Here is a 22,458-nt window from a genome sequence, read left to right on the forward strand (position 1 = left end):
CTCCAATCAAAATCATTATTTTCTCCTCCTTATCCTCTTGAATTTCCCTCTTGTTTAATGATATCGTCACATAATTGATCACAAAGACCAGATCCTTGAAGTCATACTTAGTGGTTTCTCATTGCTTCGATACTTACATCAAGTCAGTACAAAACCCCATTGATTCTAATTCAGAGATTCCACCTTAGCTCCAGCTGCTCCTCCCCAGCACTAGTAGCCCTGCCCTAGTTATCATTTCCCGCTGCCTATTCCAATACCTCCTAGCTGGGCTCATTGTCTCCTGTTCCTGCCACTTCAGCCTGCCCTCTGTGTCAGTGGTCCTCATCCGTCCTCCTTCCGTGGAGTGCAATGCTCAAATGTGAGACATATTCCTATGGACCACTCAAAGATCGAAGAAATAGAAACATTTAGGGAGGAAGTTTAGTATTTTAATTATTCATAGTCTTCCACAGACCTTGCAGAGCCACTTGCAATCTGACCCTTGTCTCCATCTCCTCTTTGCAGCCTGTTTCTCCTGCTCTCATTCATTGACTCTCCTGGCCCTTTCCTGCCCTTTCCCATGCTGTCATCCTTGTGACCTCAACTATATTGTACCAGTTTAGGGTGGCTTTCCCTGATCACTTCTCAATCTAAATTAAATTCTTTTGCTCTTCCACACCGGGTTCATTATAATTTATAATTATGTATTATTATTTTTTCTTCTTCTTCTTCTTCTTCTTCTTCTTCTTCTTCTTCTTCTTCTTCTTCTTCTTCTTCTTCTTCTTCTTCCTCCTCCTCCTCCTCCTCCTCCTCCTCCTTCTTCCTCCTCTTCTTCCTCCTCCTCTTCCTCCTCTTTCTTCCTCCTCTCCTTCCTCTTCTTCCTCTTCCTCCTCCCACTTCCTCCTCCTCTTCTTCCTTCTTCCACTTTCTCCTCCTCCTCTTTCTCCCCTTCCTCCTCCTTATTCTTCCTCTTTCTCTTTCTCCTCCTCCTCCTCCTCTTCCTCTTCCTTCTCCTCTCTCTTTTTCTCTTCTTCTCCTTTCTTTTTATTTTGCATTAAGCCTGATTTACCCACAATATTTCTGAACTCTGTGAACTTAGAGTAATTCTTTTATTCACCATTGTGTTGACAGTATCTGCACAGTGTCTAGCAGATGCTGGGCACTCAAGAAATATTTATTGAAGGAATGAATCAATTATCACAACTAGTAGTGGTGTATAAGTAGACTGGCTAACTGTGGGTAGTGACAAAGCCCAATCTGTATATTATGGGCAATTTCCCACCTCTGGAATGTATATTATAAGGTTACTAAGAGTCCTGCTATTATAGGCATAATTTTGAATGTTATCTAATTTATATAAGAAAAATAGTTTTATCTATTAGCACTAGTCATACATCTGCCATACTCATTAGGTCGGATCACAGCACACTGGAAATCTATCATCTGGCTACCAGACATTTCTTCTTTGGAAAGGCTACCTAAAGCATAAAGTTCAGCATGTACTTCTCCTGCTGATGAACTTAATAGATTCCCATTGTTTTCAGAATAAAGTACAAATTATTTGATGTCTTAATTTCTTTGGACTTCCATAATAAATTATTATAGGAGACCAGTGCGGCATTGGTGGCATGTGCCTATAATCCCAGTTACTCTGGAGGTTGAGATGGTCGGATCACTGGAGCCTGGGGCTTTGAGGCTACAGTGAGCTATGATCTGGCCACTGTGCTCCAGCCTAGGTGACAGAGTGAGACCCTCATATCTAAAAAAAATAAAAATAAAAATTATATATTGTATGGTTTAATCAACAGTAATTTATTTTTACAGTTCTGGAGGCTGAAGGTCTGAGATCAAGGTGCCAGCATGGTCAGACCTGATGAGGGCCCTCTTCCTGGTTCAGTCTTTTTGCTGTATTCTCACATGTCAGATGGTGCAAGGACTCTATCTGGGGTCTTTTCTGTAAGAGCATTATCCCATTCATAAGGACTCCGTTCTTATGAGCTAATCACCTCCCAAAAGTTTCATCTCTGAATACTTTCACACTGGGGATTAAGTTTTAATATAATGAACATTCAGCCAGCCTACAGAACTTGGCATGTCTCAGAAAGCCATTCTCAAGCTGGACCTTGTCATTGTTTCCAACTTCAAACCCAGCCAGTCTCTACCAGAGGCCATCATCATGCTGGGTGTTTACATACTTTGGCCTCCACTAGGCATGGTCCTCGTTTGTCCCCATATGGTTGCATGTTTGCTCTTTAAAATTCAGTGCTCTCAAGCACTTTAGTTATTCCTTCTTCTGTGGTCCGATTGTATTGGATATCCTATTAATTCTATACTTTATTTTCTATTCCATGATAACTTATTGGAATGCCTATTTCCCAGACTAGATTGTAACTCCTGGATTAGACTGTGCACTCCCAATGTTGAGCCCAGTGCATAGAGTATAATAGCTTCCAGTAACAGTTGGATGACTGAATGCATTGTCAATTGATTGGATGTAAAAATGCCTTTGCCTACTGAAGCAATGCTATACATGTTGATTTAATTCTCAGCTGACTAAAAAAAAAAACCCTGTTTATACCATAATGCAATTGAAACCTATTGCTAATATTGCTTTCTCATCTAGTTTCAGAATGTTATCTCTCTCTCTCGCTGCAGTTGGGGGAGCCTCTTTCTTCTCCTCCTACCACAGGCTAGAGGCAGGGATCTTTTTTATACTTTTCTCTTTTGTCCCTCATCACCTAAGCAGGAAAGGCCAAAAGAAGGATTCTCTGTTTTTTTTTTTGCTGTGAAAATGAGATGGTATTTCTGCCATTTTGATTTTCTTGGTGGAGATGCATGTCAATTGAGAGTTCACATCTTTGGTGTTTGCCTGTGTCTTATACAGTCTTGAAGACCACTTGCCTCATAAGAAATCATTATGCTGATGCATGAGGATCTTGCTGCAGTTCTATTAGCTGTACAATGAGATTAACTTTAAAAGAGATCCACTAGTAAATAAAAGTAGCAAAAGGACCTTGCTGCTTAATAAGTGTCTCAACTATAAGACATATTCATATTTTATTAATTCTATCACTTGTCCATTAGCTTATGTTGCACACATCAAAACCACACTTCTTTCCACGTTTTGACTCTCTTCACACATCTTATATACCTTGGTTTTCTTAGATATATTCACAAAAATAATGTTTAAATTTTGGGAAAGAAACCCATGTCTGATTAGTAATTGATGTCATTTATTTGGTGAATATATTACAATGCAAATACACCCAATTGCTCTTAATAGGTGAGAGTGACACATATTTTGAGAAATAATGTGCTGAATTATGTGCCTTTTATAAAGTAGCTATTTGAGGTTTGCTAATTAAATAAATGCTCTTCCTGAATCACACCCTTTTTTTTTTTTGTTTGTTTTTGTTTTTAAATAGGTGGTGTTTGCATTGCTCAGTCACAGAAAATCCCACGTGAACCAAGACCTGGAGAATTTGAAAAAATTATCAAACGCCTGCTAGAAACACCTAATGCTCGAGCAGTGATTATGTTTGCCAATGAGGATGACATCAGGTGCTGATTACTTTTCTTCTGTATGTAGGGTCAGATTTGTGTCCCATGTCCTCTTTCTAACATATTTCATGTTCAACATAAAAGCTTGTAATTCCCTTGCAATAACAGACTGCCTTTTGCTGCCTTCTAGTTTGTAAATCTGAAATACCTACAGAGTAAAACTAGAGGACTAAATGAGATAAGACAAACAAGGGTGATAGATGGAATGATGTGAATGAGGTTGAGGATAAGGCTAGTTAACATGTATTGGAGTTAGTCTCTGCTATATTTTCTTTAGGAGATGATAAGACTCAGGCAATTAAAATGATCATCTTAATTGTTAAACAGTGACCTACTGAGTGTATACAACTTTCTGAAGCTGGTCTTGCAATATTCATAATTATGGTATTTCTTAATACATGTGATATGCATTGTTTATTTTTATTCCTATAGGAGGATATTGGAAGCAGCAAAAAAACTAAACCAAAGTGGACATTTTCTGTGGATTGGCTCAGATAGTTGGGGATCCAAAATTGCACCTGTCTATCAGCAAGAGGAGATTGCAGAAGGGGCTGTGACAATTTTGCCCAAACGAGCATCAATTGATGGTACGAATGCACCATAGAGAATTTGTTTTATTTTAGTAAGATCTAAACTGAAAGGCAAAACTGGAGTATCATAATATGAGAAAATGCATTTATTACTTGATATAATTTTTCGCTTTGATGGCAGAATTGTCAAAACCAGTATTTAACCCAGCGTGTGTGTGTGTGTGTGTGTGTGTGTGTGCGCGTGCATATATGGATAAGAAGCTTTATGGGCTACTGGCTTTCTGTTATTTGTAATTTTTTTTCTTTTTTCATGCAGTGATTACAACGTAATGTCCATTCGAAAGTTCTGACAATATTTACTTTTGAAAGAATATTAAAAGCATATATTTCTCCTTTAAAATAGGATTTGATAAATATTTTAGATATATATATTCTAAAAAATCAGTGCTATAAATGGTGATTTAATTCTCAGCTGACTCAAAAAGATCCTGTTTATATTATAATACAATTGAAATCTATTGCTAGTATTGCTTTCTCATCATATTTTATTATATATAAATCTCATCACATTATGTATATGTATATATATGTGTCTGTATATATATATATACACACATATATATATAGATATATATATATATAGATCTCTCTCTCTCTCTCTCTCTATATATATATATATATAGAGAGAGAGAGAGTGTGTGTGTGTGTTTGTATGTATTTAGGAAAGAGTACCTACTAGAGATTTTTTTAAGAAAAAAGCCATAGTCAGTTATTTTCTAGTAATTGCACTTTGAGTTTGCATATTTTCTTGGGCATTTGTGGTGGTTATAGCATTGTTGGAGGGAAAATGCTTGATTTATAGAAAATGAGTATCTGATGCTGGGCTTATCCTATAGATAAACAAATGCAACAGGAAAGACTTGGAGCATCCTGAAAGGCAGTCTGTCTTCTAAATAGCTTTTCCAATTGATTTGACAGTAGCTGAAATTCCCACTTTTAACATTATCCTTTGGAGTAAGCATTATTTCCAGGGGGTCTTCCTTCAGTAAAATGGTTACCTGAGAAAACTGACACTTTGGTTCGCTTACCCATGACTCCATAATATCATATTAACACAATCGCTTTATTGAATTACCTGAAAACAGAACGTATAGGAGAGAGAAATTTTGAAGTATGTGGAAACACAGGAATGTCTGGAACATTGATCCGAGCTAGGAAACAGAGAAAAGAATTAGAGAAGTTTAAGTCAGGTTTCTGAGTATTCAGGATTCAGCATAAAGTCACTGTTTGCTTCCTGCAGGAGAAGTAGAGTAGGAGAGGATGTAAAAAGGACACTGATGGCTGGTCACGGTGGCTCATGCCTGTAATCCCAGCACTTTGGGAGGCCAAGGTAGGTGGATCACCTGAGGTCAGGAGTTTGAGACCAGCCTGGCCAACATGGTGAAAGCTCGTCTTTACTAAAAAATACAAAAAATAGCAGGGCGTGGTGATGGGCAGCTGTAATCCCAGCTACTCAGGAGGCTGAGCCAAGAGAATCGCTTGAATTGGGGAGGTGGAGACTGCGATGAGCCAAGATTGCGCCGTTGCACCTTAGCCTGCATGACAGAGTGAGACTACGTCTCGAAAAAAAAAAAAAAAAAAAAAAGACACTGAAACCAGGCTTTCCTGTTGCACTCATTCATAGAACCAGGTACTTGAGTAGTGGTGGTGGTGCGGGGGTATTGTCAATTGATCCTCCTTGGCTTTTGCCATTAGAAAAGCCTGATTTACAGGCCACTGGCTTTCTCTCATTGGTTATGCAGTTTTTTTCTTTTCATGCAGTGATCACAACATAACCTTCATTCAGAAGTTCCGACAGTGTTGAATTGTTGGAAGAATATTAAAATCATACCTTTCTCCTTTAAAATAGGATTTGATCGATACTTTAGAAGCCGAACTCTTGCCAATAATCGAAGAAATGTGTGGTTTGCAGAATTTTGGGAGGAGAATTTTGGCTGCAAGTTAGGATCACATGGGAAAAGGAACAGTCATATAAAGAAGTGCACAGGTAACCATTCAGATATTTTCTGTGGTGCATTTGTTTTCATCATGACCTGATAAATGACATTTTTCTACATGGATAATGATGAATGTATTTTCTATTTTGTCGTGTCTCTTGTTATAGTGTCTCAGCAGGGCTGAGCATATGCTAATCGTTCAACAAACTTAAATTTGTTTATTGGTTCTTTCAGTCAATCAGCAAGTATTTATTGAACATATACCATGTATACAGCACTGGGGTATCTGGAAAACATTTATTGTTTACTTTGGAAAATGTACTTTATTAGGTTTGATGGAATACAGACAAATAAACAAGACATAGTATTGCTCTCCGGGAGTGCAAAATGTAATATGTAACATAATAAGTTGTTATAAGACAGTATTTTTCAACTGTTTTAATCCCTGTCCTCTGTAATACTATTATTTTCTTAAATCCTGCATAGCAGCTATCCCAGAACGTGTGATTTTTTGATGCTTCACTTGCCATAGCTTATGCTTAAAAATAATGATATTGAATGTGCATTTTTGAATATATGAATAAAACTGTATTTATCTTCAGATAATATGATTGTACACATAGGGAAAAAATACACATAATTTTTTTTTTTTTTTTTTGAGATGGAGTTTTGTTCTTTGGCCCAGGCTGGAGTGCAGTGGCACAATCTCGGCTCACTGCAACCTCTGCCTTCTGGTTTCAAGTGATTCTCCTGCCTCAGCCTCCTGAGTAGCTGGGATTACAGGGGCCTGCCACCATGCCTGGCTAATGTTTGTATTTTTAGTAGAGATGGGGTTTCACCATGTTGGCCAGGCTGGTCTTGAACTGCTGACCTCGTGATACACTTGCCTTGGCCTCCTGAAGTGCTGGGATTACAGACATAAGCCATTGTGCTCAGCCCAGACTCACATAATTTTAACAGTTACTTAGAACTGAGTAGTAAATTTATCAAGGCTACAGATATGAAGTCAATATAAACATTCATTTTAATATGCATATTAGAAACTAACACATGGAAAATGAAATTTAAAGAATACTGTTCATAGCAGGATCAAAAACATACAACATTAGGGTCGATTTTTAACAAAAATGCACACATCCTTTACACTGAAAACTATACAACTTGAATGTGTGTTTCAGAAATGATTCATTCCTTCCTGTACCCCACCAACCCCAGACTTTGATATGTCCTCCTTCACCCTCCTCCTCACTTTCTTTGTAAATAGCTGTTCAAATAAAAGACATACTATGCTAAAAGCTAGCACAGACATATAAACAGAGACAGAATAAGGAGGTAGAAATGGGGCCACATTGTGTGGGAATCTGATTTCAGGCTTCCTGTGTGCCAGGCATTTTTCCAGGAGCTGGGGTGAGTGAAGAAAGGCAATATTCATGCTTATGGGGCTTACATTTCAGTGTGCAGAGATGGACACTCCATAATAAACATAAAGAACAGATGCGTTCAGATGCTGAGCTGTGCTTAGAAGAAATGCAACAATTTAACTATGAAAGACTAACCTGGGCATTAGGAGGAGGAAGGCAATTAGATGGTGTGGTCTGAGTGTGCTTTGCTAGAGGAGATAACATTTGTGATAAGACCTGAGTGACAAGAAGTGGTCAGTTGTGTAAAGATATGACAGCAGTGTATGACAATATATAGCACCAGAATAAGGGTCTTTTGTTCAAAGTAAAGAAAAAAAAAGAAAAGTTCAGAGAGGTTGGATCAAGAATGAATATTGTGAGAGAGGAAGCTTGATGGCAGCGAGGCTATAGTGATAGACTGGAGCCAGGTCATGCACGGTCTTGAAATTCTTTCCAGAATTTCCAGAGTTGAGGAATTTGGGCTTTATTCTGCCAGTAGGACGCAATGACTTCAAGAGAGTTGCTCAGACACTTGGTTCAAGATTTGCCTGGTAGAAGTGTGAGGAGGATAGGGGTTCAGGGGAGAAAATGAAGACAGTTCAGTGAGGACTCATCCAGTATCCTGGGGACAAGAAGTCATGGTCTAAGAAAAGCTAGCTAGGGGCTGGGTGTGGTGGCTCACGCCTGTAATTCTAGAACCTTGGGAGGCCGAGACAGGTGGATTGTCTGAGCTCAGGAGCTCAAGACCAGCCTAGGCAACAAGGTGAAACCTTGTCTTTACTAGAAATACAAAAAAAAAAAAAAAAAAAATTAGCTGGGCATGGGAACATGCACCTGTAATCCCAGCCACTCAGGTTGCTGAGACAGGAGAATTGCTTGAACTCTCCTGGGAGGAGGAGGTTGCAGCGAGCGGAGATTGCACCACTGCACTCCAGCCTGGGTGACAGAGAGAAGCTACATCTAAAAAAACAAAAAAAAGAAAGAAAGAAGAGCTAGCTAGGGATAGAACGCACAGGACAGACGCACTCTGGTACTCAGTGTTATATTTATAGTACAAGCTGAGTGGTTGATGCTGGGGCAAAGATCTTAAGTCATGGAGGATGCTGATGTTAAACCTCTATCAGGGAGGTCTAGGAAAATGGTGCTGTAATTAGTTAACAGAGGAAAAATGCGATAAAATGAACGGTCAGGTATTTGGAAATAAACTTGAATGTTGTTCTGAGATAGCCCCATGGAACTGGCCAGCAGGTGGCAGCATAACGTCTGGGACCCCACAGAGTTCACTAACATTTGAAATTAGGGAATCTTAGAGATTTTAAAGTTAAAGACAAGAGGAAAGATGCAATTGCCAAAGGGGACTGAGAAAATATGAGGAGTGATGACTGAGAATTCAAGGCCAGGAACCAGGAAAGGACACTGAGAACGCTGGGTTTGCGGGAAGGAGACGAACGTGGAGTTAAGGTTGTCTCAATCTCCAGGAGCAAGACAGGTGCGTGACGTTTCAGTGCTGCAGGGACCTGTGGCCGAGAGATAAGGCTGTGACAGGGTAACCAAATGGGAGGGGCTGAGAGAGAACAGAATAGAGGAAATGGAGGAAGGGATGCTGTGTCAAGAAGTTTTCAAAGTAGATATGGTGGGAGAGCTTAAGAAAGAATCGAGGAGATTTCTTGAAGATAGGGCATGTTTAAGCATGTTTTCAAAAAACATGTAAGGGATAACTAGTGAAAGAGATTAAATGCAGAGTAGGATCTTGATTGAAACTTTAAGGAGAGGCATCAAAGAGCAATGTTACCTTTAAATCATGTGATTTGACTGGCAGAAAAAGGTACATACAAGCATATACATAATCAAAGAGGAAAGTTTTATGATTAAATGTTAAATGTCAGTATAGATTAGAGAAGTTCAGAAAATGTATGTAAGTTCACATTGTAAAATCCAAAGCTCTGTGGAGGAGGTGAGTGTTTGATGACAAGAAGGATTTGGGGAAGAACATTCCAGATGAAAGTGGGGGTCAGTGTGACAGAGGCATAGAGTAGGGGCGTGACATGGAGGTGCATGAACAGCTAAAAAGGTCCAGCTTCTTGGAAAGGGCGATACCTGTCAAGGGATAATGGAAAATAGAGAAGGGACAGTTTATAAAAGGGTTTGGAAGGGGAGTTTACACGCTTATGTGCTTTCTAGTGAGATATATTTTACACTGTGCTTAACTTTGAGTTATGAATGTTATTGTTTGATTCTCTATAAATTCATTTTCTGTTATTTAGACTGTATTTATGAAAATGTCCCCATTAATGAAATGGATGAACTCATACATGCATACACACTGTTAACCAGTCACATAACTTTTTAATAGGTTGCTTTCAGAATAACCAGTTTCTCTGAACTTATATTTTATGTCTTTCTTTTTTTTAAACTCAGAAGTGGGAGTTGAACAATGAGAACACATGGACACAGGGTGGAGAACGTCGCACACTGGGAACTGTCAGGGCGTTGCAGGCAAGGGGAGGGAGAGCATTAGGCCAAATACCTAATGCATGCAGGGCTTAAAACCTAGATGGTGGGTTGATAGCTGCAGCAAAGCATGGCACATGTATACCTATGTAACAAACCTGCACGTTCTCCACGTGTATCGCAGAACTTCAAGTAAAATAAAAAACAAACATGCTCATATTTTCTAAGTTGAGTTGAGGTATGTAGCTGTTTCTTTAGCATCTGTATATGGTCAGATGGTATATGACTAGACTTTTATTTCAGGTGCAAATACTGAACTGGTTTGTGGCCGAATCCAGATTTTGTGGCATGTCTGTCTTCAATTCCTTTGATTTATTTGGGTGTTGCTAAAATTATAACAATTTGCCCAATTATAACTATTTCTAGTGCAATGAAAATGGTGTTTACTCCAAGTGCTAGGGCAAATGTACCTCTAGGGAACTGGGTCAGTAAACAGATTTTCATGCAAATTCCATTGTGGGTGATACCAAAATAACTTGTCTCTGGGTAGGAAAGAAATAAGTAACACTAATTTAATTTTTTTGAAGCAACATATGACAGTTTCCAGATGGTAAGAGCAGATATTTGTGTCCCAAATTAAACCATTATACCCAGTTTTCATCTCTGTTTTTGGGGAGGAGGGAAGGTGATCTAGCATGTTAGTGGTTAAATGTACTTGAAAGGAAAAATCTACAGGATATTCATGAGTAGAGGTGTCCAGCATTTGTAAAGTGTTTTAAAAGGTGGCCTTAAACAGTTCAGATTTTAACTACCTGCAATTAGTCAAAAAGTTAAGGCACTCTGAAAGTGAGATGTCCATGAGGCCCTTCTTGTGCGTTCAGAACATCATCCGTAGGTTTATACGGGTTGAGTAACGTTTTACATTAGGTGACGGTAATCTGTGAGTATAATTATTTACTTCCATTGGGGGCAATATTGGCTATGTATTTACATGGATGAGAGATTGCTTCTCAGCAGGGTGGGGTTTCTGTCTTATCAATTTTCCGGAGAGAGAATATCTTCAAGCTGTTAGGAGCATTCTCTTCGTGAAATTTACTCAGTTGAAACCCTTTTCTGAGGTGATTTCCCCCTCTAGAATCTCAGGAAAGCTTTCAAAAAGATGTGATATTACTGCTAACTTTTGATTTGCTGGCCAAATTCCAAGTGAGGTAATTCCTACCATCCACTTAGCTATTTATGTAGTTATTATTGCTTCTGGGAGCTGCTGAGTTCTGAAAGCTACTAGTACTTAATCCTACTTAAAATTCCCTTTGTCTTTCTGAGGAAGAAAAAAGGACTCTTTTATACTTGTTATCCGTGGTGATGGGTGTTGTTTTATAGACGTTTATCTGACCTTTCCTCCCTTCTCTCCTCCCCTCATTGTACTCTCAAGCTTAACATCTTTCCACATTCCCGAACCCAGACACCCACAGACTCTCTTGAGAATTGCGTCTTCATCCTCTCCTTGTCTTTACACATTTTTCATGCACTTGTTTCCCCACTCATGCCTCTGCCACATTCCTCTCCCTTCATCACCTAATTTTTTCTCAGTTCCTGTCTCTTCTCTGATCAGTCCCTTACTTGACATTGTTTTGTCCAGCAAGTTTCTCATTGGCAGTGAAGTCTTTCTTCAGAGGTTTTGCTTTACTTTTTAAATGACTGTCATTCTGATTTCTGGTCTTCTATAGTGAGGACCCCATAGTGAATATTGCAGAGACCTGAGTATGTGGGTTAAACTGCTAAACAAAAGCCAGCTTTCTCTGGACTCAAGCTGGGTTCTTTTACTTCCTTTCTCCAATGTGATTTGTAAATAGCCCTTATCAAAACAACATTCCTTGACTGACCCAGTAAATACAGTTGTTCCATATCCTATCTTAAAACTTCCCTTTGTTTCATCCATCCATCCATTCATTCATTATTTATTTACTTATTTATTCATTTTGAAGCCCACCATGTGCCAGGCACTGTGCTTCAGAGAGAGACAAACATCAGACCTCCCTTGCTCTCAAGGAGCTCACAAAGCCATATTCACTGTCTTGTGCAATTTGAGATGTTTTCTTTGTCTGTTGGGTTTTAATTCTCAGCGAGGAGGCTGGGGCACTGCTGCTTAGCCTGCATACAGCTGACACTCAGATACTAAATAGTGGTGAGCATATGCTACACAAAATGGCCTATTGATTCTTATTTATGATGATAGAAATAGCGGTAATGGAAAAAGCAATGCACAAATATGTTTCTTCCCACAAGCAAGCAATCCTGTCAGTGAACTAAATAGCAGGCTCAATAATTAGCTCCCTGAAAGACCTGTCAGTTTATTTTCTGATGCTAGATTATCTAGGTAACTTTTCAGGTATAACTGCCTCTCAGCAGTCCTCTGTTTTAGGAGGTTATGAAAGGTAGAAGCTCTCTCCTATTCACTCAGGACTCCTGGAGACCATATGAAGGAAATAGGTAGTTATAAAGGGGGATGAATTTACATAATTTGATTTGGTGGTTCAGAGTGAAAGATAACCAAGATAGGTTCGCCTGAATTAAAATGTGTTCTGCCATCCTCATTTGTCCCCTTGCCTAGAGTAAAACTCTGTCGGGGAGAATGCCTTTACATTAGCACTATGAGGTGGCCATTCATATGCTCCTGTTCTTTGCAAATAAAATAGCAGAAATCCCAGAATGACTTATTTATGCTATTTCTGATATTTCATGTTGAATTTCAGTAGATCCATCTGAGATGACAAAACAGGCATTGATTTCAGACATACTAGATTTCATAATTTAGAGCTGGGATGTAAAAGAAGAATCAATCTCTTGTTTTCTAGTGAAGAAACTAGAACCCAGAGAAGTAAAGTGAATTACTGACAGATCACAGTGTTAGTCTCAGAGCTGCAACCAGGCTCCTGGTTTCTTTTATTTGGATTTGTCCTTGACATTTATATCCTCTATTATTTACTTACATTAGAACTTTTACCACATAGTTGAAAAGTATTTTTCTGTTTTCCTTTTTATAATACTTTATGTATGATGCGATACATTGTGGAATTTTAATCACAAACTATAAAGTGAAGCAAAAATAACCTATTGGTTATTACGTAATCTTGTATAAAGTGGTAAATATTTTACTATTCTTCACGTTGATGTTCAGTGGTATATGAGTTTTTGCTAGTGGGTCTTGAACAGCATAAACCTTCACATCCAGTTCCCTGGCCCCTTGCCTTGTATAAAAATATACCTATGGCTACATTAAGCAAAAAAAGCAAAAAGCAGTTTATGTTGCTAAATAATACTCATTTATTCATTCTATTCATGAAAAAAAGTCTATTTTAAAGCACTATAATGTCTAATAGCATCTCTAGAATTTTAGCATGCACACAAATCACTTGAGCACCTTGTTAACGTGCATATTTTGATTTTGTAGCTCTGAAAGCAGGCATTCTGCATTTCTGACTAGTGCCCAGGTGACACGGAACCTGGTGAGCTCTGGGCTATACTTTGAGTAACAGAATATGAGAGTTGATTTATACTGATAACAATAGCGCCTGAAGCTAAATTAGCAAAATAAACATTCACTTGTGCTAAAGGTTACTGATAAACTCAAGGTGTCTTACAGAGATCATCTAAATAAGACTTTACCTATAAATTGTCAATGCAAAAATATGCAATCAGTAGTCTGCTTTATATACTTACTTCAGTATATATTCAAATCAGTAAAGTATAAAGACAGAGTAATGCGTATGTGTGTGTGCGCCTGTTTTTCTCATTAGTAAATTTGAAAGTGGGAAGCTTAATGACTAAATTACTAAATTTAAAGAAATGTACACAGATGCACCTGTATCTTCAAAATCTTCAAAGTAGATTATGTCAGAAACAAAAAAAAGTTCAAAGTTTTCCATGTCAGAAACAAAAAAAAAATTCTGAAAACTTAAAAAACTGTGCTGTCAATCATAAATACACATAGAGTGAAGGAGTTAGAGGGTTCCTTAGAGATTATTTAGCTCAGTTTCCTCACTTTGCAGAAAGGGAAATTGAGGCCTATCTGGTCAAGTTAGTTATCTAAAACCCTGTAGCTACCTTAAGATGATAGGACTGAAGTCTGATTTGATACTTGATTCTTTTCTTGATCCTTTCCTGCTCTGAAGACCTTTCCCAAAGTGGGACTGAGTTGCACTGAACCATTCTACTGTTTTTCCTGGTATATGGGCCAGTATGTTTTTTCAGTGGCCATCTAAGGATAAGTATTTCCTCTGTGTGAAGCTCCTGACTTCAAAGGGAGTCATATTTATGCATTTGGTCTGAGAAACTAACATTTTTAGAAGGGAAGCAATTCTAGTTAATTTCAAGAGTACATAAATGCTCACATTTGTTCAGACAATAATTTAAAACAGAAAAATGCCCATCCTACAGAGGGAAAAAAATGAATTCAGGAGTCTAGGAATTCCTTTTTACAAAACCACAACAGAAATTGGCATTACCTTGACTGATTGAAAGATGAACATATCTGAATAATCATGATCTCTGGAATATTGCACTGAAGAACTCAGAAATGGAAAAGACAGTATAGGCAAACAGGTGACAGTTCAGCATTTTTGGTAGTCAATTATTTGAAAAACTATGGTAAGGCTTGGGCCAGAGAGGATGAGAAATTTAGAAAAATACAGACACATTAGGAGAAATTGTCTTCCTTTAAATAGTTAAACTTCAGTTGAAGGAACCAATTCATTAAAACCAAACCAAACAAAATTTTAAAAAAGGAACAATGTATAGATGATTCAATAGCAGGAAAACTTGATGTCTCCTCCTTTCCAAAAAAGATAATAAGAAGATAAATATGAGAGACTAATTATTTATATTTCAAAAGGAATATTTATTCTCTATGTTTTACTTTGGGATTCCTTTTAACCCATGGGATTTGAGAGAATCTCATAGATATGATTTGTTGCAATAAAAGAGAATTACCACAAACTCTTAGGAACATAACTAAACAAAATAGCTCTCTAGCTGAACAAAGAATTGTATACAGCAGGGCAAAGGAGACATAAAGTATGATTAGAGCTTAATCGAGAAAAGCTACCGAAGAGTCTTGATTATTTTTTGATTACTTATGACATTTATTAAACTCTATGTTGTACTAAACATCTGCCCTCAAGGAGCTTACATTTTGTGAGGAAGATAATAGTCAGATAATAGTCAGATAATAGTTTATAAGTTACTAGTAAGCAAGAGCTGTGTCTTTGGGACTTAGCATATGCTCAGCATTATATGTCTGTTAAGTTAATTGGTCTACAATGTATGGCCAAATAGTCCTCCTGTTCTTCGTTATAGTGATGTAGATATGATGCATGATGCCTAGCATGACATGCATTTGACTGATATTTTAATTATTGGAATGATATTTTTTAATAAGAGAAAAGGCTCAACATAGTTATAAAAGGACTTTTACTGTAATTTCAGGATAAAATGAATTCTTCTGGTAGTTTATCTTTAAATTCCTGACTGTGATGATAAATTAAATGGGAATATGACTCTAGAAATGCATATAGGCCTGTGTTCATCAGTCAAATTTTAATTGGAATATTTGGTTACCTGATTATAAATACCATGATTCTGTAGTGTTTTGTTTTTCTAAAAAGATACATTTATAATATTTGAGGGGAAAGTATGTTATTTCCATACTACCTCTAATGAGGTAACAGAATAATGAAAATACAACTTGAACTACATAATGGAAAATGTTATTTAAAAAGGTTTCATTTATACAATTTAAAAGATGTATAAAGTTATAGAAATATTAACAGTGTATTTATGAAATTTAAGCATTTCAAAAATTATTAGTTTATTGGGATTTTTTACCCTCCAAGAACATGGGTTTCATGTGGGCAGATTTTGTTTCATTCACAGCTACATCTGGGTGCCTTGGGTGGCATCTGGCACAAATAGGCTTCCTTAAAATATCTGTGGAATAAATGAATAAATTAAATTCACCTTATTTTCAGCTCTTTGTCAAACACTATTCGATGTCAAGGACATGTTGTTGAGCAAAACAAAAATGAGGTTCTTGTCCTCATGGGGCTTACAGTCTAATTGGGAAGGTGAATAATTTAGCCCAGTTCCTGCAATGCAATGTTATGTTTTGTGAATAGCCAGCATATAGCCGGGAGAACTGATGTAGCCTAAGGGAGAAGATTGATGTCATTGGAGTTGCAACTAAAATATGAGCAACATTAAGACAAAATAAAGAGGTAATAAGTACAATTATTATTTTAACCAGAGGGAGGCACAAAGATAGTGAACAAGAGAAAGGATAGCAGTTTGAGGAACTCAACAAGTTCAATATTACTGTCAGAGAGACTAGGGAAGGGTTAAGGATAAATACCTAGGCAAGGGACAGATCATGTAAGATTTTACATGTCTCAAGAGGCAGCTGAAATTTGTTTTGAAAGTCAATGAATGGGCACCAAAAGGAACAGATTAATAGAATTGCCATCTTAGAACGACTATTCTGGCTGTAGTATAGATAATGTATTGGTGAACCCTAACACTGGAAGAAGGGAGACTTGTGAGATATTACAGTAATTCTCCAGAAATGATAGTGGCCCAGCCTATGATGGTTGTACTGTACTGGGAATGGACAGAGTAGATGGATATATTAATAAAAGATATTTAAGAGATGTATCAAGTGTTTACGGAGAGGACAAATCATGGATGATGCCTTGATTCTTGGAATAGGAAATTTGGTCATTGTTTGAAAGAGCATTCTTTTTTTTTTTTTTTTTTTTTTATTGGATTATAGGTTTTGGGGTACATGAGCAGAGCATGCAAGACAGTTGTGTAGGTACACACATGGCAGTGTGCTTTGCTTTTCTTCTCCCCTTCACCCACATTTGCCATTTCTCCCCAGGCTATCCCTCCCCACCTCCCCCTCCCACTGGCCCTCCCCTTTTCCCCCCAATAGACCCCAGTGTTTAGTACTCCCCTTTCTGTGTCCATGTGTTCTCGTTTTTCATCACCCACCTATGAGTGAGAATATGCGGTGTTTCATTTTCTGTTCTTGTGTCAGTTTGCTGAGGATGATGTTCTCCAGATTCATCCATGTCCCTACAAACGACACAAACTCATCATTTCTGATTGCTGCATAATATTCCATGGTGTATATGTGCCACATTTTTCCAATCCAGTCTATTATCAATGGGCATTTGGGTTGATTCCAGGTCTTTGCTATTGCAAACAGTGCTGCAATGAACATTCGTGTACATGTGTCCTTATAGTAGAACGATTTATAGTCTTTTGGATATATACCCAGTAATGGGATTGCTGGGTCAAATGGAATTTCTATTTCTAAGGCCTTGAGGAATCGCCACACTGTCTTCCACAATGGTTGAACTAATTTACACTCCCACCAACAGTGTAAGAGTGTTCCTTTTTCTCCACATCCTCTCCAGCATCTGTTGTCTCCAGATTTTTTAATGATCGCCATTCTAACTGGCGTGAGATGGTATCTCAATGTGGTTTTGATTTGCATCTCTCTGATGACCAGTGACGATGAGCATTTTTTCATATGATTGTTGGCCTGAAAGAGCATTCTTGACATAATGAATGATTTGGGAAGGTGAGAAAAAGGAGGGTGATGAATTTTGTAGGCTATGCTGAGTTTAAGGAACCTGTGAAATATACAGCTGCAGATGTTGGGAGAGAGTTGGTTAGGTGTCTAAAGCTAAGAATACAAAGTCTTGCTGAGACAGAGAATTTGGGGGTCACTAGTATATTAATGGGACTTGGTGAGACAGACCCAGAAAGTGTGTGGAGTGGAAATTGCAGAGGGCCTGAGCTACAGCCTTGAGGACTCGGAAATGTGTTGAAGGAGAGGACCTTGGCATTCCAGTTTCTCTAGAAATTGTCTTCCCCGTCCATATAGGAGCCCCTGTAGCCACATCTGTATTCTACAGCCCTCATCCTCTCCCCGGTGTCTCTTCAGCCACAATGATTGATTTAACACTGAGCTTTTCACCCAAGCTAAATCATCAGAGTCCTTCCAAGTAATATCTAAAATGGAAATGAAAGGAAGAAAAAGGTCATTCTCTCTTAGGGGATGGGAGGCAGTAGTTTGAGGCTGTGAGATAGATAGGAAGCCACCACAAGCAGGGAAGCTGGCCTGAAAGAATAATATTGACTTGTGCAATAGAATGAAGTTGACAGATGGAAAGAGTTCTGATGATGATGAGGACCTTAACCAGGCTCTTGTAGGTATATGAGATAGTTCAAGGTTCTCATAATTACATCTTCCCATTTTTAGCTGGCAATCTAGAGTCCAGACTGGTACATTATAATAATACTTGCCTCACAGAGTGATTGGGAAGTTAAAGGAAATAACATGCATAAAGATTATTGGGAGGGAAGGCAGCAAATCACACTGCTATGTGTGTACCTATGCATCAATCTTGCATGTTCTTCACATGTATCCCAAAACCTAAAATGCAATAAAAAAAGATAAGAAAAGAGATCTACCCATATATGATGGCTTCTGGTAGAAATGGTATTACATTCTTTTCCTAAATCGGTGAGGAAAGAATGAACTATTCTATAAGCACTGCTGGGGCAATTTGCAATGAAATGCAAATGCCTGACAGAAGAAATATGGAAAAATATCATCATACAACTGAGATCAGAAAAGACAGAAAGAATAAATCATAAAGAAAAAGACTGACAAATTGGGAGTATATTAAAATGAAACAAACATTTTGTGATAAAGGATATAATAAACAAACTTTTAAAAGGTAAAAAAAAAATTATTGCCTGCTGCGTAGGGGATATAACAGATACTGTTGCTTACTGATTTAACCACTTCCTTTTCTTTGAGGCTAGCACTGTGTAATAGAACTTTCTGAGGTGAAGAAGATTTTTCAATATTTGCATTGTCCATTAGAGTAGCCATTAGTGACACATGGCTATTGGTCACTTGATGCATGGCCAGTGCAAACTGAAAAATCACATTTCAAATTTTATTTAACTCTAATTACTTTACAATTAAATGTAAATGTAAATGTAAATGTAACTTCAATTTCTTTACATTTTAATGTGGCTAATGACTGTTGTTTTAGACAGCAGAAGTCTAGGCTGATAGACCTATAGAACAACAATTTTTAAAGGCATTTTGGATTGGATTTTCTATCATTTGCAGCTGCAAGCATCCCAACACAATGTATTGTAGATAAGTGGAAATGATTTATTTAACATGGCATGAACTCATTTTAAGACAATATTAATGAATTAAATTTTTGTTTTTACATAAAAATTAAAATTATGAATTAAGTCAGGAGGTGAGTATTTGCAATACAGACAAATCGTTTATATTAAACTAATTTCTCACAGGTTTCCTAAATACTGACTTCCCAGTCAGTGAATATAAAACGTGATTTGATTTATTAAAATTAAAATGATATACAGCTTTTCAGCATCATTTTATTCAGATCTTTTTCTACATAAGTTGCAGAATTATAAAACACACATATTAGAGAATGTCCTTAACTTCATCAAAATAATTCTCCTTTGAGTTCCTTTAACAACATGCCCTCTAGTCTACCGAAATATTATTTTACAGATGGTGGGAGTGTGCTACTTACCACCCGGATAGGCAGTAATTCAGCTAAGCATTTTTCTTTGCAGTGTAAGTGAAAATCTGTTCAAAGTGCTAGCAGGTTTATCAACTGCATCATCAGACCTAAGAGGAGCTAAGTGTTTCTGTTATGCTTTCTGTGTCTAATAATTCTCAGCCTTGTTAGTAGACCCTCAAACACCACACCTAGCTGTGGAATCTTGGGTAGGTAACTTAACCTCTGAGAAATTTTGATAAATGCTAATTTTCCATGTTTTTAGATTTTGGTGGTGAGAGTGGTGGTTGCTATCTGTATACCTATCTTTCACAAAGGACACTCAAATTGCTCTGGTTTCTCTTTGTGTTACCGAAATGCTCTGTAGCTAAACCACTGAGCTTAAAAGTCAAACGTGCATTGTGTTTAGAAATGGGTACTATCTCTTTCTGCACCTGTCCATTACACCCCTGTGGTGGGCTGACACAGGATGTGGTAGAGGAGTTAGTATTCTGACAAATAGGTGATGTCATTCCACCCATGTATCAATTTCCATTAAATTATTGACCCATACATAACCTTAGAATTATAGATTTTCATTTGGGAAAATTATTATTTTTCATTAAGGACATTATTGCTGATTTGAATTATCCTTTTGTTCATGGTTCATGAACAACAGAGCTTTCGCTAGGCCTTCTGTGGGAGGTGGAAAGATGCTCTATATCTGCCTCTTACCCAGATCTCTTTCAGAAAGAAAATAGGCAGTGCTAGCTAAGCTGTTGGTTGGATGGGAGCAATATTCAGTTCTTTGCCAAGAGAGATCCAAGACTCCAGATATGCCAATTCAGCAAACCACAGTGAGATTATCTAAAACTGAAAAAGGGTTCAGGAATCTATCAGAATATAAGATAATTTAAATAAAATTTAAATCCTACTGTCCAACAGAGAACCAGAGGACGTTAGAGAAGGAATGAAACTTGGAGATCGTCGTGTCTAGTGTTTTGCTGAGCGTCACCTCTCAGGCTGATGTAAAATGAGGACAGGGAGTACACAGAAACATTTCAGTTTAACTGATGTAGTACTCTTGAAAGCCTTTACTGGTGGTGCAAAATGAGGCTTTCTCATCGACTCTAAATAGGCTTATTAGCAGCACGCAGAAGGATTTCCACTGTGATCTTTTCTTTGTCCCTCGTCAGAGTGAAGGCATAGGTCTGAAGCAGCTGATAGCTTTGGAAGTGAAAAGTACCTGCAGTCTGAGAGCACAGAACGGGCTGGCTGCCAGTGTTGGGTTCAGCACCCTGAGGAGTGTCATTTGTTGGAGCCACTTTTATGAAACGGAAGCCCTTTTTTGTGTATTTGTACCTGTGAAAGGAAGAGGCAGTGTTGCTGATCCAAAGTAGCAGAAAAACAAATAATTCCTACTGACTTAGGATGCTCACCTACCCCCTGTTTTGCAGAAGTGTTAGTTTACATGTCAATACATGGCCAGCCTCCTTGGATTCTGGCATGATGCTTTCCATAGGGTTTTCATTAATTGGTGCGAAGGTTTATTTCAGTAGAGTCCAGGAAACTGTTAGCTTTTTGTTCTCTGCCTAATGACAGAAAATGTCCCTGTGACTGATTTCTTTGTGGAACCAGCCTGTATCATTCCTAAAACTGACACAAAGCCCTGCTTCAGCGTGTGGGATGAACGGCATGACTCACACTTTCCCCTGGAGGACTGCAGGTTTGATTAAATGTTTAAATGACCTTTTTGGACGGATGATTATGAGGATGGGCAAGCAAGTTGTTCTTTCAATTCTTAATAACTTCAGTGTGTATTTGGGGGTAAGGTATGTGTAGACAGAGTTAGGTAATGAACTTAGGTAATCATTGGAGATGAGGGTGATGGTGATGATGATGGTAACTGGACATAAATAAGCAGAGAGTAAGATTTGTCAAAAAGTGGCAAACTCATTGCCCTTATCATCATCTCCCTCCTTTCACTTCAAACACACACATATCATTTTATGTCTCTGGTAATTTCGTAATCACACAGGAGCTCCAGGATTTCTCAAGGACCACAACCATGTGGCAAAAAATGGTTCCTTCTCTGCTCTTAGGGCAGCTCAGTGGTATATTTAACATGGCAAATATAAAGATAGTAGATGTACTACAAGGACATCTCCAGAAAAATACTGTCCACATTTGTAAACAATACACAGTCTTACTCTTCAATTTGTCTTGATGGAAGCTATCAGTTAGCTACAGGTTTCCCTTCCTAAGTCTGAGGTACCTATCTCTAGTTGATTCTTTCTAACTCTAGTTCTTGAAACACTCTCGGCTAGTTTGATTTTCAGGTGCATTCATCCTCTCTTCAGATTCCAGAATGAAAACTTCCCTTTTGAGACATCCAGATAGACTATCTCTTCCTTAGTCCACCTGACTCCTATCCACATCCTTTGAATGAGTTCTCTTTGTCTGGACACATTTCCAAAGCAATGTTTCTCTGCACTCCCAAAATGCAGCCCTTCCTTCTTTTGGCCTTTTGCTGTGTTGTATTACATTATTTAATTGTCACTCAGAATAAGCACTAGATATACATCTAAGGTTCAACTTTACCTTTTATATATTTCATTACATAAAAAATGAGTCACATATAAACTATAGTAGTTGGGAATTGAGGATGTTACTTTGAGTATCGAAGTATTACTTTCTTGAGTATTACTCAAAAATATTAAAGAAGATGTTATTCAAAAAATTATACATTTTGGATAATGAAATTTTGACTCTATAAGGTGAATTAGCAATGATATTTTTCAGAAAATAGAGATGCAGTAACTTCATTTATATGACCATGTTATTAATCTGTAGGCATTAATGGATTTATGCAGCTTGCTCAGAAATTAATGAAGCCTGTTTATTCTGTGGATTTTCTCATTAG

At 37.8% G+C, this 22,458-nt stretch overlaps 1 protein-coding gene across 15 annotated transcripts in view; it reads left to right on the forward strand.

Moving 5' to 3' along the window:
* Positions 1–22,458, forward strand: part of GRM8 (glutamate metabotropic receptor 8) — an 811,767-nt gene that overhangs the window by 334,675 nt on the left and 454,634 nt on the right. For all 15 annotated transcript variants that reach the window (XM_078342126.1, XM_078342134.1, XM_054237733.2 and 12 more), the window contains 3 exons: positions 3,405–3,540; positions 3,973–4,127; positions 5,980–6,117. In XM_078342126.1, the coding sequence (XP_078198252.1) occupies positions 3,405–3,540; positions 3,973–4,127; positions 5,980–6,117 (429 nt within the window). The remainder of the gene's footprint in view (positions 1–3,404; positions 3,541–3,972; positions 4,128–5,979; positions 6,118–22,458) is intronic.

The sequence above is a fragment of the Callithrix jacchus genome, chromosome 11, assembly GCF_049354715.1.
Source record: "Callithrix jacchus isolate 240 chromosome 11, calJac240_pri, whole genome shotgun sequence".
Taxonomy (NCBI): domain Eukaryota; kingdom Metazoa; phylum Chordata; class Mammalia; order Primates; family Cebidae; genus Callithrix; species Callithrix jacchus.